A 24102-nucleotide genomic window follows, 5' to 3' on the forward strand; every position below is an offset into this window, starting at 1 on the left:
ACTTAGTTGTAAACAGGTTTTAAACTGTTAAATAAAATAAAATAAAATAATACAGCACTTCTCTGCAATAGATTCTACTGAGGAAGTAAAATTGGGATTCTCAATGTCAAGGTATCTGTAAAATACAGTCCTATGTATGAATGTTTCTCCTCATTTCTCTTCCCAAAGTAAAATCAGTTTCTGCTCATTAAACCCATGCTGAGACTCATGTGTCAAGTTTTGACTGCACATATTTTACCAGTGAAATGGAAGTTATATGCAGTCAACATATTTCCATCATTTTCTAGTGAGGTAACATGTAAATAAACAAAAACTATACAATATATATAACTACTTATTGCAGTAAACAAGACCAACTATTTTGATTGGCATTGTTATATAAAACTGAAGATATGCATTTATATATTCTTATGTCCTAGAACAGGTTATTCTTCACAATAATATACAAGTAGGTCAAGGGAACTAATTTTTAAACTTGTTAACAAAGCTCACAAATTTAACGTCTCATTAATGTATGCAAATCTAAATTATTTTAATGAAATACTGTGGCAGAAAGTGCTGAGGCACTTTGGTAGGCTGATAGTCATCACTGACTTGTCACCCCAGGCCATGAACTAATAAACCAATTCTGGACCACAAATAATGAAGTACTGTTTATACCTAAGCATTTACCTTGGCAAATACTGTCTTCACATAAATAGGCAAATCCCCATGAGGGCTTCCATATCCTCCTACAATACTGAAGCCAAGGCCATCAGGTCCTCTGTCCAGAGTAATGGTCTTATACTGGGGAGGTCTACAGTAGAGAAGATTTGAAGAGTTAGGACTGTAATACAGGGCACAACTGTCTGCAACGAAAACTCACTTCAATTATTCCCAACCGCCATCCTTACAAAGTACATATGGAGTTTATACTAACATAGTAAACGGCAGGAGACAAAGACCTGCACGGCCCATCCAGTTTGCTCAGCAAGGTAGTCTGAGCCACACCTGCTGCTCTGTGCAGGTTAAACTCATTCATGACAGAACTCTTACATTACAAACAGGGCAGTTGTCAATTTATTACTATGCCAGCCTCATATACCTCTTTCTTTTACAAGAGCTGATAGTGCAGTAAATACTCCAACACTCATAGGAATTGGGCATTGGAGCATTTGCTGTGTGGCATTGTAAAAGAGGGCAATAGGTAGCTACATATGATGCAATCACATGACTGAACTAACAAATCAACAATATACATTTTAATTTCTACCTTAAGATTATCTCCAATTCCCTCCCCTGCCCCCTTGAGTCTGTACCTATAAATTCTGTGGACACGTGAAGGGACATTTTCGATAGTGCATCTAAGTCTGACTTTGGATGTTTCTTGCAAGACTTCCAAATGCTGGGGCAGGGAAACATCCATTTTCTAAACTGTTAGACATCCAATTTTTTTAAAATGACCTATTTGGACGTCTCGGCCCCTAAGGATGTCCAACTTTTTCAACTATTTTCTAATACAAAAACATCCAGACCATATGGACATGTGAGGGGCCAGCTTAGTAATGGATTGCCCACATAGACATTGCAACGGGGCACTGCTGTGAACTTCACAAAGGGTGTCAGATGTATATCTCACCATAACCCCCTTATAATTAATGGTGAATCCCCCCAAACTGTATACCACCTCAATAACCCTTTTGGCTGCAGATGGCATCTATATAACATAATTATTTATTTACATATCGCGCAAATGCCTTTTGGTTCAAGGCGGTATATGGCAGTATAGTAGGGTTTGGGTGGGTTTTGATGGGTTCATACTTAATACCATAGATGCTGTGGTTAGAGTGTCTTATGGACCTAGGTCCTCCTCTCTATGGTTCACTAGCCCACCGAACAGGTAACTCTACACACCTGATAATCTACTAGGCTTCCCCATATCAGATGCTGTTATTCTGGAGCCAGATATGTACCTTTTTGTTCTCATTTTTGTGTGGTGGGAGTCAGTGAGTACTGGGGGTATGTGAGAGTGTCTTACCATATTGCATACAGTGGTCATCTGGTCAGTTTGGGCACCTTTGTGGCACTTAGGCACTTCTAAAACAGATCTTGCTCCAAATGTCTAAGCTCCATTGAGGACGTCTTACAAAATGTTAGATTATTGTTTCAAGATGCCCAAGTCTAACCAGTCCTTATGCATGCCCTTAACATGCCTCCACCACACCCATCTCAAGCTCTGGATGCAAAGAGGTAGGGATACCTTGCTAGATGTCCAGAAAGACAATTTAGATTATCAGCACTTATATTTTATTATGAGCCCCATAGATATCCACCAGGCATGACACTTTCTAAAACTCTGCAGGGAGGCTCCCCCATAAAAATGAACTTACAAGCCCATAAGTAATTCCCTGTTGGCTTAAAATCTAGCACACCAAGTCTTCCTCATTTTCAATTCTGACATGTTGCCAATAAACAAATTCTTATTGCTATGATCAATTAAAAAAATCTATTTATAGTAGGGCACAATGCCAAGTCTACAATGGCATGAAAATGAGGATGTTAAGAGGTTAAACAGCATTAAAATCAGCACAGCAATTATACTTACTTACACTTTTAAATTCACAATGTAAAATAATGATCAGCACAAAATGTCAAAAATAGTTTCGGTATGATGAAGACATTATTGCCGTGATAAGAGGGCTGCAAAAACCTGATGGAATGGTACAGTTTAGGGGGTGAAGAACTTATGTGCATGACAGAAGAGCGAGACTTGGGTGTGATTGTATGTTATGATCTTAAGGTGGCTAAACAGGTTGAAAAGGTGAAGGTGAAAGCTAGAATGATACTAGGGTGCATAGGGGGAGGTATGGCCAGTAGGCAAAAGGAGGTATTGATGCCCCTGTATAAGACTTTGGTGAGACCTCATTTAGAATATTATGTACAATTCTGGATGCCTCACCTTCAAAAAGATATAAAAAGGATGGAGTAAGTCCAGAGGAAGGCTACTAAAATGGTGCATGGTCTTTGTCATAAGGCGTTTAGGGGCAGACTTAAAGATCTCAATCTGTAATCTTTGGAGGAAAGGTGGGAGAGGGGAGATATGATGGAGATGTTTAAATACTTATGTGACGTAAATATGCATGAGTTGAGTCTCTCATTTGAAAGGAAGCTCTGGAATGAGAGGACATAGGATGAAGTTAAGAGGTGATAGGCTCAGGAGTAATCTAAGGAAATACTTTTTTTACAGAAAGGGTGGTAGATGCGTGGAACAGTCTTCAAGTTGAGGTGGTGGAGACAGAGACTGTATCTGAATTCAAGGATAGGCACATGGAATCTCTTAGAGAGAGGAAGAGAAAATAGTTACTGTGGATGGGCCATTTGGCCTTTATCTGCCATCATGTTTCTATTTCCCCCTGGACTGAATGGCTCAAAAAAAGAGGGGCAGGTCAGTGCAGGGAAACTTTCCTTTACAACAACTTGCTCCAGGCCCACAACAATGAGCCCCTAGCCAAGTGCTAAGTCACAGGAATTTAAAATGCCCCTCCCCATAGGTGCTTTAGGTGTTTGTGGCACCCCCCTTTTGCCACAGCTGGCAGAAAGGAAACTGAATCTTTACCTATAGATTGCCAGAGAGGTCTTTTAAATATAGTAAGTGGAGTGTGGGTGTCACAAAGGTCTGCATATTTTTGGGGGGTGGGGTGGTGGTGAGGAAGATACAATGCCCTTATCTTTTCTGGAGGAGGTAGGACTTGAAAACCCAGTGGCCCACATTTCTTCTTGGGATGGAGAAAATGGGTCCAATGAGCTCCATTATATTTTAGTGAGTAGGTCTGGGAGTACGGATGTTCTAGTACAGAGAGCAGAGAAGTATATCCTGGTATAAAAGTTAACTGCAGCTCCTGAGATGTGCTTAATTCTCCTACTTTAAGCCTCTTAGCTATTAATGTGGATATCCTAACCGATGTTAATATCTACTTAGTTTGTTAGAATACATTTTGATTATTTACATACATCTTACAGTAACATAAGCGTTTTGGGGAGAATGACTTGCTTTTTTAAAATCACTACTATAACAGTTGTGATAGCAACCTGTCAGTTTTTGACACAAATTTTTGAGACTCTAGTCCTCAGTGTGGATACATGAATAGGTACAATGTGTATTCTGGTTATCTTACAGTATATACAGTTATGTGAAAAAATTAGGACACCCCATGAAATATTCACATATTGATGTCAAATCTAATTTATCCCTGGAAAAGAAAGTGATGTAATTGCAGATAAACAACAAAAACTTTCCTTGATATACTCATGAAACAAAATATATCCACAAAAATGTGTATGCTAACTGAGGAATAAATTAAGACATCCTACTAGCTAGTGCTACCCTTCTTTGGCTGAAATAACTGCAGTGAGGTGCTTCTTGTAGCCATCTACCAGTCTCTGACATTGGTCTGAAGAAAGTTTGGCCACCCCTCAATGCAGAATTCTTTCAGCTGTGAGATGTTTGAGGTGTTTCTTGCATGTACAGCCCATTTCAAATCACCCCACAGCATCTCAATGGGATTAATTGGCTACTCCAGGACTCTCCATTTCTTAGTTTTCAGCCAGTCCTTGGTGGATTTACTGGTATATTTTGGGTCATTGTCATGTTGAAAGGTCCAGTTCTGCTTCAGTGTTAATTTTCTTACAGATGGTCTCACATGTTCCTCAAGCAACCTGATACATGGTAGAATTCATGGTGGATTATATGATGGTGAGCTGGCCAGGTACTGTTGCAGTAAAGCATCCCCAAACCACAACACTTCTCCCTACATGCTTCACAGTTGGTACGAGGTTCTTTTCCTGGAATGCTGTATTTGGTGTACGCCAAACATGTCCTCTTTTCTGGTGTCCAAATAATTGAATTTCAGATTCATCTGTCCATAGAACACTATTCTAGAAGTCCTGGTGTTTGTCTACATTCTCTCTGGCAAACTTCAGTCTGGCCTTGATGTTTCTCCTTGCACACCTCCCATGCAAATTAAATTTGTGCAGTCTTTTTCTGATTGAAGAGGCAAGCACTTTCACATCATCAGTAGCAAGAGCCTGTTGTAGGTCCCGTGAAGACATTTTAGGGTTTTTTGAGACTTCTTTTAGCATCTTGCAGTCTGCTTTGGGTGTCAACTTGCTTGGACAGCCAGACTTGGGCATGTTGGCAGTTGTTTGAAAAGTCCTCCACTTGTACACTATTATCCGGACCATGGAATGGCTAATGTCAAATTATTTTGAGATCTTTTAAAATCCCTTACCAGACTTATAAGCTGCTACAATATACTTTCTGAAGGCTTCAGACAGCTCTTTTGATCTCACCATGGTGTTCACTCACACCGCAGCAGTCATGAGCACACCAAACTAAATGTCTGAGGTTTAAGTAGGGCAAACCTCCTTCAAAATGCTGAGTAACGATGTTCTAATCATGTGCACCTGATGTGATACACCTGTGTGTGATTTGAGTCACTTTAATTGGAAGGATATGTGGGGGGTGTCCTAATTTATTCCTCAGTTAGAATACACATTTTTGTGGATATCTTTTGTTTCAGGAATAAGTAAAGAACATAAGAAGTGCCTCTGCTGGGTCAGACCAGAGGTCCATCATGCCCAGCAGTCCGTTCATGCGGCGGCTCATCAGGCCAGGACCTGTATAGTAATCCTCTATCTATACCCTTCTATCCCCTTTTCCTTCAGGAAATCATCTAATCCCTTCTTGAATCCCAATACCGTACTCTGTCCTATCACACCCTCTGGAAGCGCATTCCAGGTGTCCACCACCCTTTGGGTGAAGAAGAACTTCCTAGCATTGGTTCTAAATCTGTCCCCTCTTAATTTTTCTGAATGCCCTTTCGTTCTTGTAGTTTTTGAAAGTTTGAAGTATCTGTCCCTCTCCACTTTCTCTATGCCCTTCATGATCTTGTAAGTCTCTATCATGTCCCCTCCAAGTCTCCGCTTCTCAAGGGAAAAGAGCCCCAGTTTCTCCAATCTTTCAGCATATGAAAGGTTTTCTATGCCTTTTATCAATTGTGTTGCTCTTTTCTGGACCCTCTTGAGTATCGCCATATCCTTAAGATACGACTAATATTGGACGCAGTACTCCAGATGCGGGCGTACCATCGCCCGATACAACGGCAGGATAACTTCTTTCGTTCTGGTTGTAATACTTTTCTTGATAATACCTAGCATTCTATTTGCCTTCTTAGAGGCCGCTGCGCACTGTGCCGACGGCTTCATTGTCTTGTCCACTATTACCCCCAAGTCCTTTTTTAGGGTACTTTCACCCATTATCAGCCCTCCCATTGTGTAGCTGTACTTCGAGTTACTGTTTCCTACATGCAAGACTTTACATTTCTCTACATTAAACTTTATCTGCCATCTCATCGACAACTCTTCTAATTTGTTCAGGTCCCTTTGTAAATCCTCACAGTCCTCTTTAGTCCCAACTCCACTAAATAGTTTAGTGTCGTCTGCGAATTTTATTACTTCACACTTTGTCCCTATTTCTAGATCATTTATAAATACATTGAACAGCAGCGGTCCGAGTACCGACCCCTGTGGAACACCACTCGTGACCCTCCTCCAGTCCGAGTAGTGGCCCTTCACTCCTACCCTTTGCTTTCTACCCGCCAAAGGAAAATTTTTGTTCTTTACCTGCAATTACATCACTTTCTTTCCAGAGATAAATAAATAAATAATAATAAAAAAAGATTTGACATCGATATGTGAACATTTCTTAAGAAAGAACTGAATATTTCATGGGGGTGTCTTAATTTTTTCACATAACTGTAGATTGATTTTTTTCCCCATTAACAAAAGTTCTTGCAGCTTTGCCTAATTAAAGGGCTCCTGTAGTCAATTAAACCTCTTGGAGACTTTATATCTTGTCCTTTGTTTATAACTTCTGAAAACCCTATTAAATGTTTAAAGTGTAATGAGTCTTGGGATCAATTTGGGTCTCTAAGTATAGCATTACTCAGTCTTCTTGTTAATGACGTAGATTCACACCCACCCATCCTTGCTGGCTTTTTCATATATAAATTATTGCAAAGTTTCATTCTTGCAGATTTACTCAATTAAAGTTGCTGCTTTATCAATTATTCCCACATATAATCCATTCAGTTTAGTTTCTTCCTGAATCATGGTTCCCACAGTTTAACACAAAGCCTCATATTTGTTCTATTTTAGACTGTAAACTTTGTATAAGGGACCATCCCTTCTCCTTAGAGTTAGCTCAACTATTAGGCACATTAGGAGGTCATCTAGGGTTGCAGCTTTGGAAGCGGGAGGCAGCAGAGAAGCTGTAGATAAGGCAAAATAGGAGGTCTTTAACAGCTTCAGTTATTTGTGTTGCTACATAAGGGCATTTTGTGTATGAACACCCTCATACCTGGCTGTGTTAGTTACACCTTACACTTCTGTGAAAAATTTGAGATATGCAAATAACCAGGCTGCAGTTTTGGTTTCAACCAAAAGTGGTTAGTCTTGGTGGCAGTTTTGTTCAAAACTGAAAAAAACACCCAGTTTCAGTCGCCTCTAATTTGCAGTACATAAAGTGTTCATAAACCTAATGCTAGGCATAATCAAGAAGGGTATTACAACCAGAATGAAAGAAGTTATCCTGCCATTGTATAGGGCGATGGTGCGTCCGCATCTGGAGTACTGCGTCCAATATTGGCCGCCGTACCTTAAGAAGGATATGGCGTTACTCGAGAGGGTTCAGAGGAGAGCGACGCGTCTGATAAAGGGGATGGAAAACCTTTCATACGCTGAGAGATTGGAGAAACTGGGTCTCTTTTCCCTGGAGATGAGGAGACTTAGAGGGGATATGATAGAGACTTACAAGATCATGAAGGACATAGAGAGAGTAGAGAGGGACAGATTCTTCAAACTTTCGAATAATAAAAGAACAAGAGGGCATTCGGAAAAGTTGAAAGGGGACAGATTCAAAACGAATGCTAGGAAGTTCTTCTTTACCCAACGTGTGGTGGACACCTGGAATGCGCTTTCAGAGAGCGTAATAGGGCAGAGTACGGTACTGGGGTTCAAGAAAGGATTGGACAATTTCCTGCTGGAAAAAGGGATAGAAGGGTGTAGATAGAGAATTACTGCACAGGTCCTAGACCTGTTGGGTCGCCGCGTGAGCGGACTGCTGGGTACGATGGACCTCAGGTCTGACCCAGCAGAGGCATTGCTTATGTTCTAATCCTTCTGTAAGAGAATTAGCAGCCTTAGAGGGTACTTATATGCATAGGGAACTTAACATGTATGTAATAATATTAGGCAAACTCTGGATTACATTCACCCAGATCACAGTTTTAACCCCTAGGCAATAAAATTCCTGAACCAGGCTAGGTATTAGAAAATAAGATATTTTATTCCTACAACAAATGGCAATTACAGCAGTCAGTGCAATACATAAATCACTTGGGGAGTAAACAGCTCCTATAGGCTGTGAAAACCTGCCTCCTTCACTCCAGAACACAACAGCTGATACAACCTATTAGTGCAGGAGAGGATTCTCAGGTGGACATCCAGCACCTTCAGGTCGGAGGAGTCCAGCACGATCAGTGCAGGAGAAGTTACTTCTTGGGCTGCAGGAGCTCTGGAATGATGCACATCATTTGGTGTGATGCCCAGCACTATCAGTGTGGGAGATATTTCTTGGGTTCCTGGAATTCTGGCAAGGGAGATAACGAGGCAGGAATATCAGAAAGGTTACAGCTGGGGCTGCCTTCTGGTTCAGGCTTCTGGCATCAGGCTTGAGTCGTAGGCTTCAGGAACAGACATTTGTGTCACAGAAGGCACAGCCAGAGCAGTGTATTTCAATCAGCCATAGAGTAGAGCAGAACCAAACCCTCTGAGAATGCTTCCTTATACTCTCTGGTCCTAGGGTTTATCTTAGAAGATGAGATGTTCTCCAAACATCTCCATGCTTTCCATTCAGACCTCCCTGACCTGAGCATCTCCAGAAATATCTCCTTTACGTAAGGGGGAATTCCAGGAACACTGGTTTCTGGTAGCATCCAGAATATTCACGACCACAGTGGCTGGAGGGGTACCTTGCCCTTGATAGAGGCTCTGGGAAGAAGCATATGATGCAATAAGTTCAAGTTGCATCAATTCAGAGAGGCACAAATAAGGCATGCTAAGGAGCAGATGTAAGCCAAAGGTCCTCCCTGCTTCAGATATAGTCTTTTTAATTCTGAATGAGATGTATTAAGCTCTGTGTAAAATCTATAGGCAGGGTTTAACCCTTACACTTCTGTGACAGTATAAGTCTCATTGCAAGGGAGGGAGGATCCCTGGAAGATAGCCCCCAGGAAGACGTGAGTGTTAAGGGTAGCCTTTTGTTGAACTTCTGTATTAGGAGGTATTAGTCATTAGCGAGGACTAGGTGGTTGGTGACAAAGTTAGGCTACCTGATATACAAGGTACCTACTGAACTTTGTGATTTCAACAATAGGAAAAATCTGCTGAGTGGCTACAAGAGATTGAATAAATTAATTTGCATAGTAATTTACATGTGACTAAAAATGGGGGATAATCCTTGTGGGAAGTGCAGACTGGACTCCTAGAGACTTGTATGTAAATCTAAAAGGGGAGAGAGAAGTCCCATTTCCTTGACCACTGACTAAGAAGAGTTGTTTTACTCTATTAGAAGTGATCTCACCCCAATAGTAAAGGGGGACTGTTGCTAAGACTCTCAGGCCAACAGACTAGGAGTGGAGTTCTTGGCAACAAGGACTCCTTCTGGTGACCCTCGGTGGGATGAATGTTGACTGGTGTGATCAGAGAGACTGGAGTGACCAGAGAAGATGGACAGGGAGTTCTTGGCAACAAGGACTCCTTCTGGTGACCCTCGGTGGGATGAATGTTGACTGGTGTGATCAGAAAGACTGGAGTGACCAGAGCAGATGGGCAGGCCATATCACAACTTCACAAACACATGCATTAGTACATATGTCTAATCAAATCTAAGATTTCTGAGTCACACTGTGCCTAAATAGGTTCAAGGTGACTTACAATCCAATTTAAATTGATACAATTTAGTATAGTACAGGAAGATCTTAGTGGTACATTACAATATAGTTTTGAGAGGGGTATAATACAACAGAAGAACCAATACTGTCTGACAGGGACACTATGAGGTAGAGAATTCTTACAGTGCAATTTCAAAAGAGATACAATTTAGTGCTATCCAAGGATGCTAAAGAAGGTATATTCAGTGATGCTATGAAGCAGAGAATGTCTATTATAGTTCATCGTTGGGTGGTTGAACTGTGCACATGGCCCAGTATAGGTTATAGTGTAATTTGTGGGCAACACTGGTCAGTTTTTGTGGGTGAATATGGTGTCAAAGAGATAAGTCTTTAATTTATTTTGGTATTTGAGGTAGTTCGGTTCAGATCTGAAGGCTGTGGGGAGGTTGTTCCAAATCTTTGTGCCGATATATGTAAACATGGTGTTGTAGTTACGTTTGTGTTTGGGGCCTTTTGTTGAGAAATAGTTCAACTGAAATTTATTAAGATTTCTGTTTAAGGTGGGCCATGTTGTAGAATTTCCATGAAGGATGCAGAAGATTATATATATCTTTTTTTTTTTCCAATTCTTTATTCATTTTTTCATCTTACATCAAATGAACAATATTACATCATTTAATTCCTATACATCATTTGAAAATTATTTCAATACATATTTTAAATCCCTCCCACACCCACCCTCTCTACAAATAATGCAAATCAAACGTATCATACATGTAATGTGTTCAAAATAATAATAAAACAATAATGAATCAATATATCCCCCTTCCCCATTATTCTAAATATACTTTAGTGTATAAAAGTGCCTACTCATTACAATATGTTGTCAATGGTCCCCAATTTTTTAAAAAATTGTTATAATTTCCTTTTTGCATGGCAATTGTCCTTTCCATTTTGTATATATGGCATAATGAGTTCCACCAGAAGGTGTAATTAAGTCTAGTATAATCTTTCCAATTTCTAGTAATATGCTGAATGGCAACACCTGTCATTATTAATAAAAGCTTATTATTATTAGATGAAATTTGACTTTTTTTTCTCATGGACATTCCATGATGACAGACTGAAGAAGCTGGGGCTGTTCTCCCTGGAAAAGCGGAGACTCAGAGGAGATATGATAGAGACCTTCAAGATCCTGAGGGGCATCGAAAAGGTTGACAAGGACAGATTTTTCAATTTGAAAGAAACCACAAGAACAAGGGGTCACTCAATGAAATTGAAGGGGGACAGGTTTAAAACAAACGCAAGGAAATTCTTTTTCACACAGAGGGTGGCGGACACATGGAACACCCTTCCGGAGGCCGTGATAAGAAATAGCACAGTACAGGGTTTCAAGGAAGACCTGGATAGGTTCCTGAAGGACAAAGGGATTGAGGGGTACAGATAAGAGCAGTGGAAGGTTTAGAGATAAGTGTAGTCAGGGACCGCTGCTCAGGCAATATGCCTGATGGGCCGCCGCGTGAGCAGATCGCTGGGCTGGATGGACCTCTGGTCAGCCCCGGCGGAGGCGACTACTTATGTACTTAGAGCAATCCAACTTTTGTAATCTAACTGGGGTCCAAAATGCTCTATGTAACAAAAAGAACCAAGTTTGTCTCATAGATGTAGACACTATACATCTCATTCTCCAAGACTAAATCTTGAAATTTATTCTAGTATTGACGGGTAGCTAATGTAGTTGCTTGAGATAGGTAGAGATTGGAACGTAATTTTTCAACTTGAAGATGAGTATGTTTGCTGTATTTTCTATTAGTTGTAGTTTGTGGGCCAGTGTTGTGTTGCTACCTATGTAGAGGGAGTTGGAGTAGTCAAGTTGTGACAAAACTAGCATTTGTACAAGGATGGCAAAGTATCGTTCATGAAAGTAGTGAATTATGAATCTAATCTGTCTCATGGAAAGAAAGTTTTTCCTCCAGAGATTTGAGACTTGTGGTTCAAGGGATAGAGTTGAGTCCAGTATGACGCCCACTACTTTGGAAGACTCATCTATGTCTATTTTTTCTACTGGGCATTTTTTCTATTGGGCACTGTCTGTAGAGGAAGTGTGGAACCAGAGGATTTTGTTTTTTGGTTGCACTCAACTTGAGTTTGTTGATTTTGGCCCATGATAACTATCTTATTGATGTAATCAGCAATTTTGTTTAATGCATCTAGTTGATTGTCTGTTATGGGAATAAGGAGGAGGATGATAGCAGGAATTCGTTTTTGGTGAATGTAATGTATTTTTTATGGGCACAACTAATGGGCAGTCTGGATGGACCATTCAGATCTTTATCTGCCGTCATTTACTATGTAATATTGTTCAGAGAGCTCATAAAAAGGTTGAACAGTATGGGAAAAAAGGGGGGAACCCTGGGATACACCACAGAAAGCTTTCCAGCTTTTGGAGAGAACTCCCATCTTTATGGATGAGGTATTCTCTGTTCTGTAAGAAATTGTTGAACCAGTTAAGTGTGGTGCCTGTGATTCCTATGTCTGCAATATTCATTAGGAGAAGGTGGTGGCTTACAGAATTGAAAGCTGCAGAGATGTCGAATTGAAGGAGTGCAACTTGAAGGTCTGACCTTGGAATTTGTTTAATTTTAGTAGTAAGAGTACGAAGGAGGAGTTTGGTATTGTGTTGTGGTCGAAATAACAAACTGACAGGGGTGAAGGCTGGAGTATTTTTCCATGTAGGAAATGAGTTATTTACATATATAAATTTTCAGAAGCTTGATAAATATAGGAATACCAGCTATAGGTCTGTAATTTGAAGGGATAGATAGGTCTGCATCTTGCAATTTTGGTATGAGTGTGAGAGCTACCTTTCCATTTCAGTCGGAAGCTGGCCTTAATTTAGAAGGTTGTTTAGGAGTTTGGTGATCCAGATGGTGATTGTTTCAAGCGCAGTAGCTAGCAGGTATGAGGGGCAGTGGTCGAGGGAGCTGCTGCAGTTGGATAGTTTCTTTAGAAGACTTGCTGTTTCATTTATTGTTAGTGGTTTATAGGTGTTCCATATTTGGTCTGAGTTGTTGAGAATACTGTGTGTAGTTTCCAGGGTGGGAGGTTTGATTTTTCAACTTCTGCTTGAAGCGTTCTAATTTTATTGAGGAAGAACTCTGTGAGGTCTTGGGCATTTCGTTTAGACGAGTTCACGAGTGCCCTTTTCTGGTGATACAGTAAGGTTGAGTACAAGATGGAATAATGGACAGTTTGTAAATAGCTCATTTACCCAAGTTAATGGATGTAGATGTGTTTTCTATCTATATTTATATAACCTACTTATAGGATCATTCTAGGGGGAGGAGTTATATTAAAACCATGGGAAAAGCATGCGGGATCTCTTAGGGAGAAGAGGAGATAGCAGATGCTGTGGATGGGCAGACTGGATGGGCCTTTTGGCTTTTATCTGCCATCATGTTTCTATGTATCTATGTTTAGCTCTCTTTTCCTCTGCTCACACTTTTGCCATCCCAATTTCACTTTTTGAGGTTGACGCAGAAACCTACTATGATCAGAAGTGTATAATGCACATAGGGATTCAGTGCAGAAATTAAGTTGCACAGTATACTAAAATGAATGGTAACAAGGTGATGTCTCTAATTAAAGTAGGAATTTTCCTCAACCAAACCCATCTTATTCTTTTTCTCTTGATGTCCTTGATGATTTTACTTAAAATCTGTTGCTTTGTCTGTCTTGACTTGAATATTCTGCCTAGACTGAACTCCCTATGGAACAGGGACTCTTTCATATATATGCCCCAGGTATGTTAGATAGAGTGGGAGCCCACCGGGACAGTTAGGGAAAAATGCTTGAGTACCTGAATAATTTGTAATCCACATAGAATTGTAGGATATGTGGAATAGAAATTATTAAAAAAAAAAATAATAAAAAAAAAAAAAAAAATATATATATATATATATATATATATATACACACTAGTGTTTAAGCCCGTTACATTAACGGGTGCTAGAGTACATGTCTGTCTGTCTGGTTTTTTTTTTAATTTGTCTCTCTCTCCTTGGATGCTGTCTGTCTGTCATTCTTTCTGTCTGTCTCTCCCTGGCCCCCTGTCTGTCTATCTTTATTTCTAACTCTATCCTCTTCCCTCAATCCTGCATGTGCCCTTTTTTCTTTCTCATCCCCACTTCCTTCCAACGTTTGCTCCCCCTGTCCCACAGACTTCCATTCAGCGGCTATCCCTCCTCTCCCCCACACTTTCATTCAGTGTCTGTCTCCCTCTCTCTACCCCTTCTATCTACTGTTCACCCTCTGTCTTGCCCCTTCCATTCACTGCCTTCTCTTCTCTTTCCATCCAGTGTCTGCCCTCTCTGTTCCATATGGCATCTCCTCCTTCCTTTCCCCCTTCCTTTTCCCTTGGTCTGGCATACATTCCTTCTTCCCTCCATGCCCTGCCATCTCTTCTTCCCTCCAAGCCATTCTCTCCCCCTCTGCTCCCTTTCCTCCTTGAACTTCATCAGGCAGCAGCAGCATTCACAATTCATTGCTGTTGCCGGCTTCAGGTCTTCCTCTCTGTTGGGTCAGGTCTTCATGAAAACAGAAAGTAGGCAGGACCCGCCAGAGAGGAAGGCCTGAAGATGGCAACAGCAGCAAATTGTAAACGCTGCTGCTGCCTGAAGAAGCCAAGCTTGAAGCACCCGAGGCAGACCGCTTCTCTCCCCTCCCAGCCCAACCCCCGCTGACTCATTTCTGGCCGGCTCCCTTACCCTTTCCGATCCCCGCCTGCGTCGCACAACACCCTCTTTCGCCACCACCGACATGCCTGCATGCGCCGGAAGCACGAAGACGTCGGAAACAGTTTCACCCTGAGCGCCGGCAATCGGGGTGGCGAGGACGCGGCTCAGGAGACCGTGAAGGTGTTGGCAGGCTGGCGGTGTTCCTCTTCCCGGCAGTCGCCACCAGCACCAATCGGGGCGGCAAGGACGCGGGCAGGGAGAGAGCTTGCCTGTGCTTCCTCCAGCGGTTGGTGAGTGAGGGCGGGAGAAGGGGATTGGCTAGAGTGATCCCTGTCACCACGTTCTAAAATGGAACACGGCCACGTATCAGAAATCACAGCGGCAGGGATCACGCAGTTTTAAAAGCGCATGCGCGGGTAAGGTTTTATTATATAGGATATATACACACACACACATGTACAGTGCTTCAGGCATCCAGTAGTAGAATAAAAACAAGTAACTAACTCATTTTATATTTAGTGGAAATGTGGTTCCTACCTCAAGCAGATGCCAGAAATCTGTCCCTCATCTCAACACACATCCCTTACCTGCCCAGGCTGCTTGCAGTATACCTCCCCATTCTATGTTACTGCTTTTCCTCTTCCATCCTACTTGGTGGTCCTGATGCCTGTCTCTTTTCCTGCAGCTTTCTTACCCATCCAACATGGTGTTTCAATAACTGCATTGTATTCTGTCGTGTACATTTTACCACATAGAGCACTTCTCCTCAGCAAGAATCAGAAAACACCAATGGTCAGGAATGATTGCTATCTTTTCAGGCAGCCTTATGGACTAGGATTTAACTCATATATTCTTCCCAAATTCGTATCAACAATTTCGACGTACCTTAAAAACATATCTTTTTAGGGAATCTTTCGAAAGTTAGATATTGGATGTTTATTCATTTGAATTACTAGTCTCTGTGAACCGCATAGAACTTAATGGTATTTGCGGTATACAAGTGAGTTTTCTGTTATGTTATGAACATATCTGGTAATGTAACATAGAAGGCTCTGAAAAATGCATGACAGTTGCTTACCCTAAATCATCCTGAAAAATGGTGCTTGAAGTCAGACCAGAAAAGCTGAGACTAGATCCAGATGGCTCTTGTTGCTGACTAGTTATTACACTGACATCACCTCCAGCTACCACCTGTGAATTGTAAATAGAAGACAGACAACAGAAAATGCATAGATATGTAAGTATAGCAGTATAACTTCAATAGCTGAAAATATATTTATATTAATTTAAAATATTTTAATCTCAATTTTTCCTTTCACATAAAAAAGAACTGTCAATAAGAAAAGGTAAGATGTAAGTTTGAAAAAGAATAAAGAAATTAAAAAAAAAAAAAAAGAAGAAAAGGTACAGAGGGGCGATGAAAATGATAAAAGGGATGGAACAACTTCCTTATGAGGAAAGGCTAAAGCAGCAAGGGCTCTTCAGCTTGGAGAAGAGACGGCTCAGGGGTGATATGAGAGAGGTCTATAAAATACTGATTGGAATGGAAAGGGTAGATGTGAATTGCTTGTTTAATATTTCCAAAAATTTTAGCAATGAAGCTAAGTAGTAGTAGATTTAAAACAAACTGGAGAAAATATTTCTTCATACAACGTGTTATTAAACTCTGGAATTCATTGCCGGTGAATGTGGTAAAATCAATTAACTGAGCAGGGTTTAAAAAGGTTTGGATAATTTTCTAAAAGAGAAGACCCAAGGCCCAGCGCCTGCACCTACACAGCTCGTCCGGGGAACTTCATCGGAGCGTGGGAGCCCTGCTCCGCGCCCCCCCCCCCCCCCCCGAACCAGCCGGGACACAGATAAAAAGGCCCAAGGCCCAGTGCCTGCACCTACACAGCTGGTCCTGGGAACTTCATCAGAGCGTGGGATCCCTGCTCCGCTCCCCCGAACCAGCCGGGACACAGATAAAAAGGCCCAAGGCCCAGCACATGCACCTACACAGCTCGTCCGGGGAACTTCATCGGAGCATGGGAGCCCTGCTCTGCCCCCCCCCCCCCCCCGAACCAGCCGGGAAACAGATAAAAAGGCCCAAGGCCCAACGCCTGCACCTACACAGCTCGTCCGGGGAACTTCATTGGAGCGTGGGAGCCCTGCTCCGCCCCCCCCCCCGAACCAGCTGGGACACAGATAAAAAGGCCCAAGGCCCAGTGCCTGCACCTACACAGCTCGTCCGGGGAACTTCATCGGAGGATGGGAGCCCTGCTCCACCCCCCCCCCCCCGAACCAGCCGGGACACAGATAAAGACCTCAGCGCCAACGGCGCGCTGCCATTCGGTGCGCCGATGCCTGTGTGAAACGACCTGCGTCCACAAGATTCTAACGCCACCTAGATCTCCTGACCTCCCGGCTGCTGCTGTCGCTCTCCGCCGATCCTACCTCCACCACGAACCAACTACTTGCGACACCACTTCTGATGGACACCAGGGTCCCTCGCCAAGTCAGTTAATAGCGACCCAAACAATTAATTTTATTTCCTATACTTATCTAGTTCTAGTACAAGAACTATGCTCAATGACAAACTATTTGCTGCATGACTAATGTTTAAATATCTGCTACAAGACTGCCAAATGCGGCATGACTAACGTTTAAATATTAATATTACATTTTACTGCACATCCGACTCCTCGGTAGATAACTTGCTATCTACTATCAGACTTCTGTACTATTGTTTATCCTGCACTCTGCTGAACCAGAATACTATTGTTTAACCTGTACTCTGCTGAACCAGCTTGTTCATTCAAAACTCTCAAGTAAACCACTAGTTAGCCACTGCACCATTGCACTATCTCAGTATCCTGCTGAACCAACTAGCTTGTTTAAATCTCTCAAGCAAGTCACTAGTTGGCTCGTGCACTATTTTAGCTTCCGACTATCTCAACAATATGGCGCTCCTTCACCACAACTTGAGCATACTACTTCTCACCTTATACCTACTTGGTTTAAGAAGCAAGGCAACTGCCCTCCCTTACCTAATCCCACCCCCCATCTACTACGCTTGAATACGTAACTTCAAGCCCAAACCCTCACTAACACAAATCAAGGTAACCCTTGATGACTCAGTTTCCACCCCTTCAGAGATCCCAGTCCTTCAGACCTCCCAGACCACATATCAAAAAAGCCCGAGTACTGAAAAACTTAGCTTCTTCCCATCTCTCCCCAAAAACACCAACATGCTACTCTAATCTCAGAGGATCCTACCTAAATATAAGATCTATGAGGAACAAATCTCAATTAATTTATGACTGGCTAACAGAGACCTGGGTACTCTCGGATGATGACATTATCATCCAAGAATGCCTCCCCCCTAATTTCAAAATTCTTTCCTTAGCAAGAGAAAGAGGCAGGGGTGGTGGACTGGCAGTAATCTTTAATGCCAACTTAAACTGCACCATGCTAAGCTCTAAATCCTCCTCCACCTTGGAAATCTTATCTCTAAAGCTACATTCAGATCTCCTAGCGGACTCCCTAATAATCACTCTAGCATATATTCCTCCAAAAAAATGGTCCTCAACCAAAGAAGAATTTCTCGAATTACTGTTAACCAACTCTCTAACTGGGCCTTACAACCTCCTCTACGGAGATTTAAACCTGCACCTTGAGAATTCAGATTTGCCAGAGACCACCAAACTCTGGTCCTTTCTAGCTTCACTAGGATTCCCTCACTCTCCCCCGGTTACTACTCACAAAAAAGGCCACCAACTAGACTTAGTATCACTGACCTCATTAAATGCAACAAATCCCACGATCCGATGGATATCAGAAACCTGGTCTGATTCACTATGGTCAGACCACAAAATATGTAACTTCGAGCTGGAATGGGAACGGAAATCAACCACCACCACAATGAAAGCCAAGAACAAATCCACACAATTTCAAACACGCAGAGGCAAGATCAGCCCCGTAGAATTCTGGTCTCACTACGACATTATCCACAACCAAGAAGAGGATCTTAATCACTTCATGAACTCCTGGATCTCTACCAGCACCCAAATCCTAAACGAAATGGCTCCGCTGAAAAAAAAGAAGGATTAGACCTAGAAACCTAACAGGCTGGTTTGACCAAGAGCTCCTTGAGATAAAGAGAGAGTAAAGAAGATTAGAAAGGAAATGGTCAAAATCAGGAACCCCAGAGTCTAGAGATGCCTGGCGCCAAATGCTAAAAAACTATAAAAACATAACCAAAGAGAAGAAAAAAACCTTCTATGTACACATTATAGGTAACACCTCCTTAAACAGCAGCAAACTGTTTAAAATAGTCAATGACCTATACGATACTCATCCTTACACAAACCCGGTAGAGGAATCCACAGTTACAGCAGACGACCTAGCCGATTTCTTCAACTCAAAAATAATAAATTCAAGACTTGCTCTACCAAGCACTCAAGATTCCCATTGGAACTACTTCACCCCCCAGGACCCAGACGCATCTAAAGCCGACATGAGTTGGTCCAACATCAAGAAGACCGATTGGCAAACATTCAGCAAATTCTACAACAAATACGCCAAATCATATTGCAGACTGGATCCCTGCCCCCCAAACGTAATGAAATCGGCCCCTATCAATTTCAAAGCCCATCTACTAAACTGGATCAACCTACAACTATCCTCTGGCAAATTCCCAGACGACTTGGGTCAAATTGTTATAACCCCTATAAAAAAGAACAAAAAAGAAAAACACCCAACAACATTTCCAATTTCAAACCTGTCGCAAACATCCCTCTGGCAGCCAAATTAATGGAAGGCCTGGTAAATGCCGAACTAAATACCTATCTAGACAAATTCAACCTACTGCACAATAACCAATCTGGTTTCAGACCCGGCTTCAGCACCGAAACCATAATGGCCTCTCTCCTAAACCATCTACATTCCCTTCTCAGCCAAGGCTCCAGTGCTATGATTCTCCAACTGGACCTAAGCTGTACCTTCGACCTAGTTGACCACACTATCCTGTTGAACTGTCTTGAATCATTAGGCATCACAGGAAACACTTACAACTGGTTCCAGGGATTCCTCAAACTCAGATCCTATCAGGTATTCAAAGAAGACAAATTCTCCTTCAGCTGGAATAACAACTGCGGACTACCCCAGGGCTCTCCGTTATCTCCGACCCTATTCAATATCTACCTCATCTCTCTGGGACACCTGCTACAAAACCTAAATCTTAACTTCCACATCTACGCTGACGATATCACTGTGGTGATATTTAGACCACTATCCGGTCCGTCGCCAGACTTCATTAATCTCCTATCCAATACCCTAAATCAGATAGAGCTTTGGATGAAGGTCTTCAAACTAAAACTGAACACAGATAAAACTAAATTTTTCCTGGCATCTCCCAATGAAAAGATTAATGACAACATGATTCATGTGAATGGCCGAGATTATGAAATTGACCAAACTATAAAAATACTAGGAGTTACCCTTGACAGACACCTAACCCTGGAAAAACATACAGACCTAATGTTCAAAAAAAGTATTTCAGCACTATGGAAGCTCCGCACCATCAAAAAATTCTTCGATGAATCATCCTTTCGATTACTTGTACAATCATCCATCTTGAGCACACTAGACTACTGCAACATCATATATCTGGGAGCCTATAAGAAGACACTCCACAAGCTAAGATTATTCCAAAACGGGGAGCCTTGCTGGTGGGAGAGGATACACATGGAGAGGTTTTTCGTTCTGGTTCCCGGCCACCTGCAGTAGCGGTTTTGCTGCTAATTTCCTCCCGTGCAGGCACTGAGCAGGCACTTACAGAGACGGACCCCTTGATGTCACCGGGTCCGTCTCTGCACCTTTAAAACCAAGCCGCGGCCGCAGGGCGTGGCCGAAGGGGCATGCCCTAAGGGGAACGCCAGGCCCCTTGGGAGCCCCTTGGAGCCAGGGAGCTGGAAGCTGTTCTGGTAATATATAAAAAATCTTTCTATATACTTTTATATGACTTTAAGAATATGGGAAAAAGAAAGATAAAACCTAAAAGCTCTACACCAGTGGTATCGGGCCCAATGGACAGACATTTATTATTACTTTCGGATAATCCACCAGTGGTACCACCAGATGTAGACTCCTCTTTGTCAGGAGCCTCAATGAGTCCTCTCAATCGGACTCCTCCCCTTCATCCGGTACCCAGTGATAGTGGGAATATAACTCCCACTAAATCTGATGTTCAAGTGATTTCATCCACCCATTTAAATAAATTAGTATATGCTGAAATACCTAAACCTTTGACATTTTCCGGTGGAGTAGATGAAACCACACGAACAGAAGAAACACAGGATATTACCTTAAAAGACTTATGGTTAGGTATATGTAGGGTTGAAGGGTTTCTCAGGACAACGATGAAGCAAATGGGAGATTACTCCCAGTCAGTTTCCTCTAAATTAGAAAATGTGGATGTTAACTTAGGTTGTTTGGATAAACGACTAAATGTGGTGGAAAATCAATGTAATAACTTGCAAGCTGTCTCGGTATCAGCTGTTAAAGATTCAACAGTAATACATTCTAAAATTGAATCTATGGAGAATATGAATAGAGTGAAAAATCAACGCTTAGTCAATTTTCCAGTAACTCATTTACTGTCACCTGAGATTTTATTAAGGAAGTTCTTCAAAGAAGTACTGGGATTGACCAATGCGGAGAATTTTCCAATAAATAATTATTATTATATTCCTTTTAAAAAACTTGAATCTGCCCAGGGGGAGGACCATCTGACCACACCAGAGGTAAATTTGACTGAATTCCTAGAAGATACACAGGATGTGATTCAGACTCGGTCCACCCTGGTAATATCATGCATGAGCGAGATGGACAAAATGTTGATAATGAGACTTTATTTTAAAAATAGGTTAACAAAATTTTGTGGGGATTTGGTCAGGATTTTTCCGGATGTATCCAGAACCACACAGTTGAGGAGGAAATAATTTTTGAAACTGAAGGATAGAGTGTTGGCACTGGATGCATCCTTCTATTTGAAATTTCCCTGTAAATGTATGATCAAACTACTAGATATTGAATATTCTTTCTGGGATCCAATACAATTACAACAATTCTTAATTGCAAGAGAAAAGAAATAGAAATGAGATTTGTTTCATCTTACTGAGAAATATGAGGAGAATTAATAATAATAGTATCCTAGATTAAGGAATGACTCAGGGTTCATAATTATGAACCAAGAATTACCATTCTTTATATTTCCTGAATTTTATTTTGTTAAAAAAAAAAAAAGCAAGATATACTCCCCATTAATGTGGGCTTGAAAGGAGCTTTGTATGTATGATTTGATTATGTTTTATTTTATGTGATATCCTTTTTTCTTTTGAATTGTTGGATATTGTAAAGTATTCAAAATTATAAATAAAGAAAAAAAAAAGAAAAAAAAGATTAATCCAAAACACTGCAGTCCGACTCATTTTTGGATTAAAAAAATGGGAACACATCACCCCATACTTCCAAATACTCCACTGGTTGCCAGTGGAATCCAGAATACTATTCAAACTTGCCTGCATCAGCTACAAAGCGGTCTTTGGGATGCTCCCAACTTACCTCGCCTCCCAATTCTTCCTCAACTACGCTAATAAGAACTCTCGTAGAATAAATCTCTTTAATTACCCATCTCTAAAATCATGTCAATACAAGAGGTTCTTTGACAGAATGCTATCGTTCCAGGCAGCCAAACTGAACACATGGCTCGTAAAACCCATTCTCGAGGCCGCGTCATACGCTGACTTCAGAAAATCTCTGAAGACCCGTCTCTTTAACATTATCTGAGTTCCCTTCCTCTGACAATTCGGTTTCCCTGTAAGTACTTTCTCTTCCCATTACCCCCCCTCTCTCCCCCACATTGCATATATATTGTTATAAACCTCTCTTTCTCATGGCATGCTTCTTCTTGTAATTTGCCCCTAACTCATGTTTCATGTTGTAAACCGCTCTGTACTTCTGTACCCTGTTGTAATCATTTGTTGCCTGCTGCAAACATCTCGCACTCGCATTGCATGTATCTTCTTGCAAACCGCTCTGAACTGATGTATCTTGTTTTATACCGCCTTGAACTTATGTATCTTGTTGTAAACTTTTGTTTCTGTTGTAATCATCCCATACTCTCATTGCATGAATCTTGCTGTAAACCGCTTCGAACTTATGATATAGCGGTATATAAGAAATAAAATTATTATTATTATTATTATTGAGATGGTTTGGGAAATCCACCGCTTATTCCTAGGATAAGCAGCATAAAATCCGTTTTACTACTTGGGATCTGGGTTGCCCACTGTTGGAAACAGGATACTGGGCTTGATGGACCTTCAGTCTGTCCTAGTATGGCAATTCTTATGTATGTTAATAAAGGACAATAAAGTATAAACAAAGGTTTCAAATTGTAAGATACATATAAGATTCTATAAACTCCTATCCCACTTATATAATTTAAAAAAAATCCTTAATATTAATCATGTTATATACTGTTCCACCAAAATCATAAATCAACAATTTCAAGTGTCAATTTCAGTCCTAATAATAATAAGTATTACTGAACCTAGCTGGTATTGCTCTATTCCTAACTCCTATTAGTTAGCTTCCTCTGATGTGTGGGTATCTAGCCAAACCAAGATTATATATCATTAATAAGAGGGGGCTTGTAAATGATGATACATGCCTATAACGGGTTTCTCCAAGGGACAGTAGCTCAGCAGTCACACAACTGAATAACACATGTGAAACTTCTTCAGTTGCACTAAAGTGCAACAGTTCCTGTGTAGCTTTGGTTTAATTAATTTCTCTCAATAAGATAATGAATTCAACTCCAGAAGGGGGAAAAATTGGGTTTGTGTGACTGGTGAACTACTGTACTCAGTCAGCATGCATTATAATAAGTACAGTGGTACCTCAGAATCCAAACTTAATCTGTTCCAGACCCCTGTTTGAGCTCCATGACAATTTTTCCCATTGCAAATAACAGAAACTGGATTAATCCATTCCTTGGTCCCACAAACTCAGATTTTCAAATAGACAGCAAGATTGGGCACCCCAACGACATAGACAGCAAGATCGGGCACCCCAACAGCATAGACAGCAAGATTGGGCCCCCCCCAACCGGCATAGACAGCAAGATTGGGCCCCCCCCAACCGGCATAGACAGCAAGATCGGGCCCCCACCGGCAGAGACAGCAAGATCGGGCCCCCACCGGCATAGACATCAAGATCAGGCACCCCAACCGGCATAGACAGCAAGATCGGGCCCCTGTCGGCACAGGCAGCAAGACCGGGCCACCGCCGGCATAGGCAGCAAGATCGGCAACTGCAAGCGGTGCTCAGCC

The 24102-nt window shown here is 41.5% G+C and overlaps 1 protein-coding gene across 9 annotated transcripts in view; it reads right to left on the minus strand.

Moving 5' to 3' along the window:
* The window catches only part of MPDZ (multiple PDZ domain crumbs cell polarity complex component), a 550514-nt gene that overhangs the window by 13248 nt on the left and 513164 nt on the right, over positions 1-24102 (minus strand). For all 9 annotated transcript variants that reach the window (XM_033918951.1, XM_033918923.1, XM_033918958.1 and 6 more), the window contains 2 exons: positions 15804-15916; positions 673-796 (listed from right to left, as the gene is read on the minus strand). In XM_033918951.1, coding sequence (XP_033774842.1) covers positions 673-796; positions 15804-15916 — 237 coding nt within the window. The remainder of the gene's footprint in view (positions 1-672; positions 797-15803; positions 15917-24102) is intronic.

This window comes from Geotrypetes seraphini, chromosome 1, assembly GCF_902459505.1.
Source record: "Geotrypetes seraphini chromosome 1, aGeoSer1.1, whole genome shotgun sequence".
Lineage (NCBI taxonomy): Eukaryota > Metazoa > Chordata > Amphibia > Gymnophiona > Dermophiidae > Geotrypetes > Geotrypetes seraphini.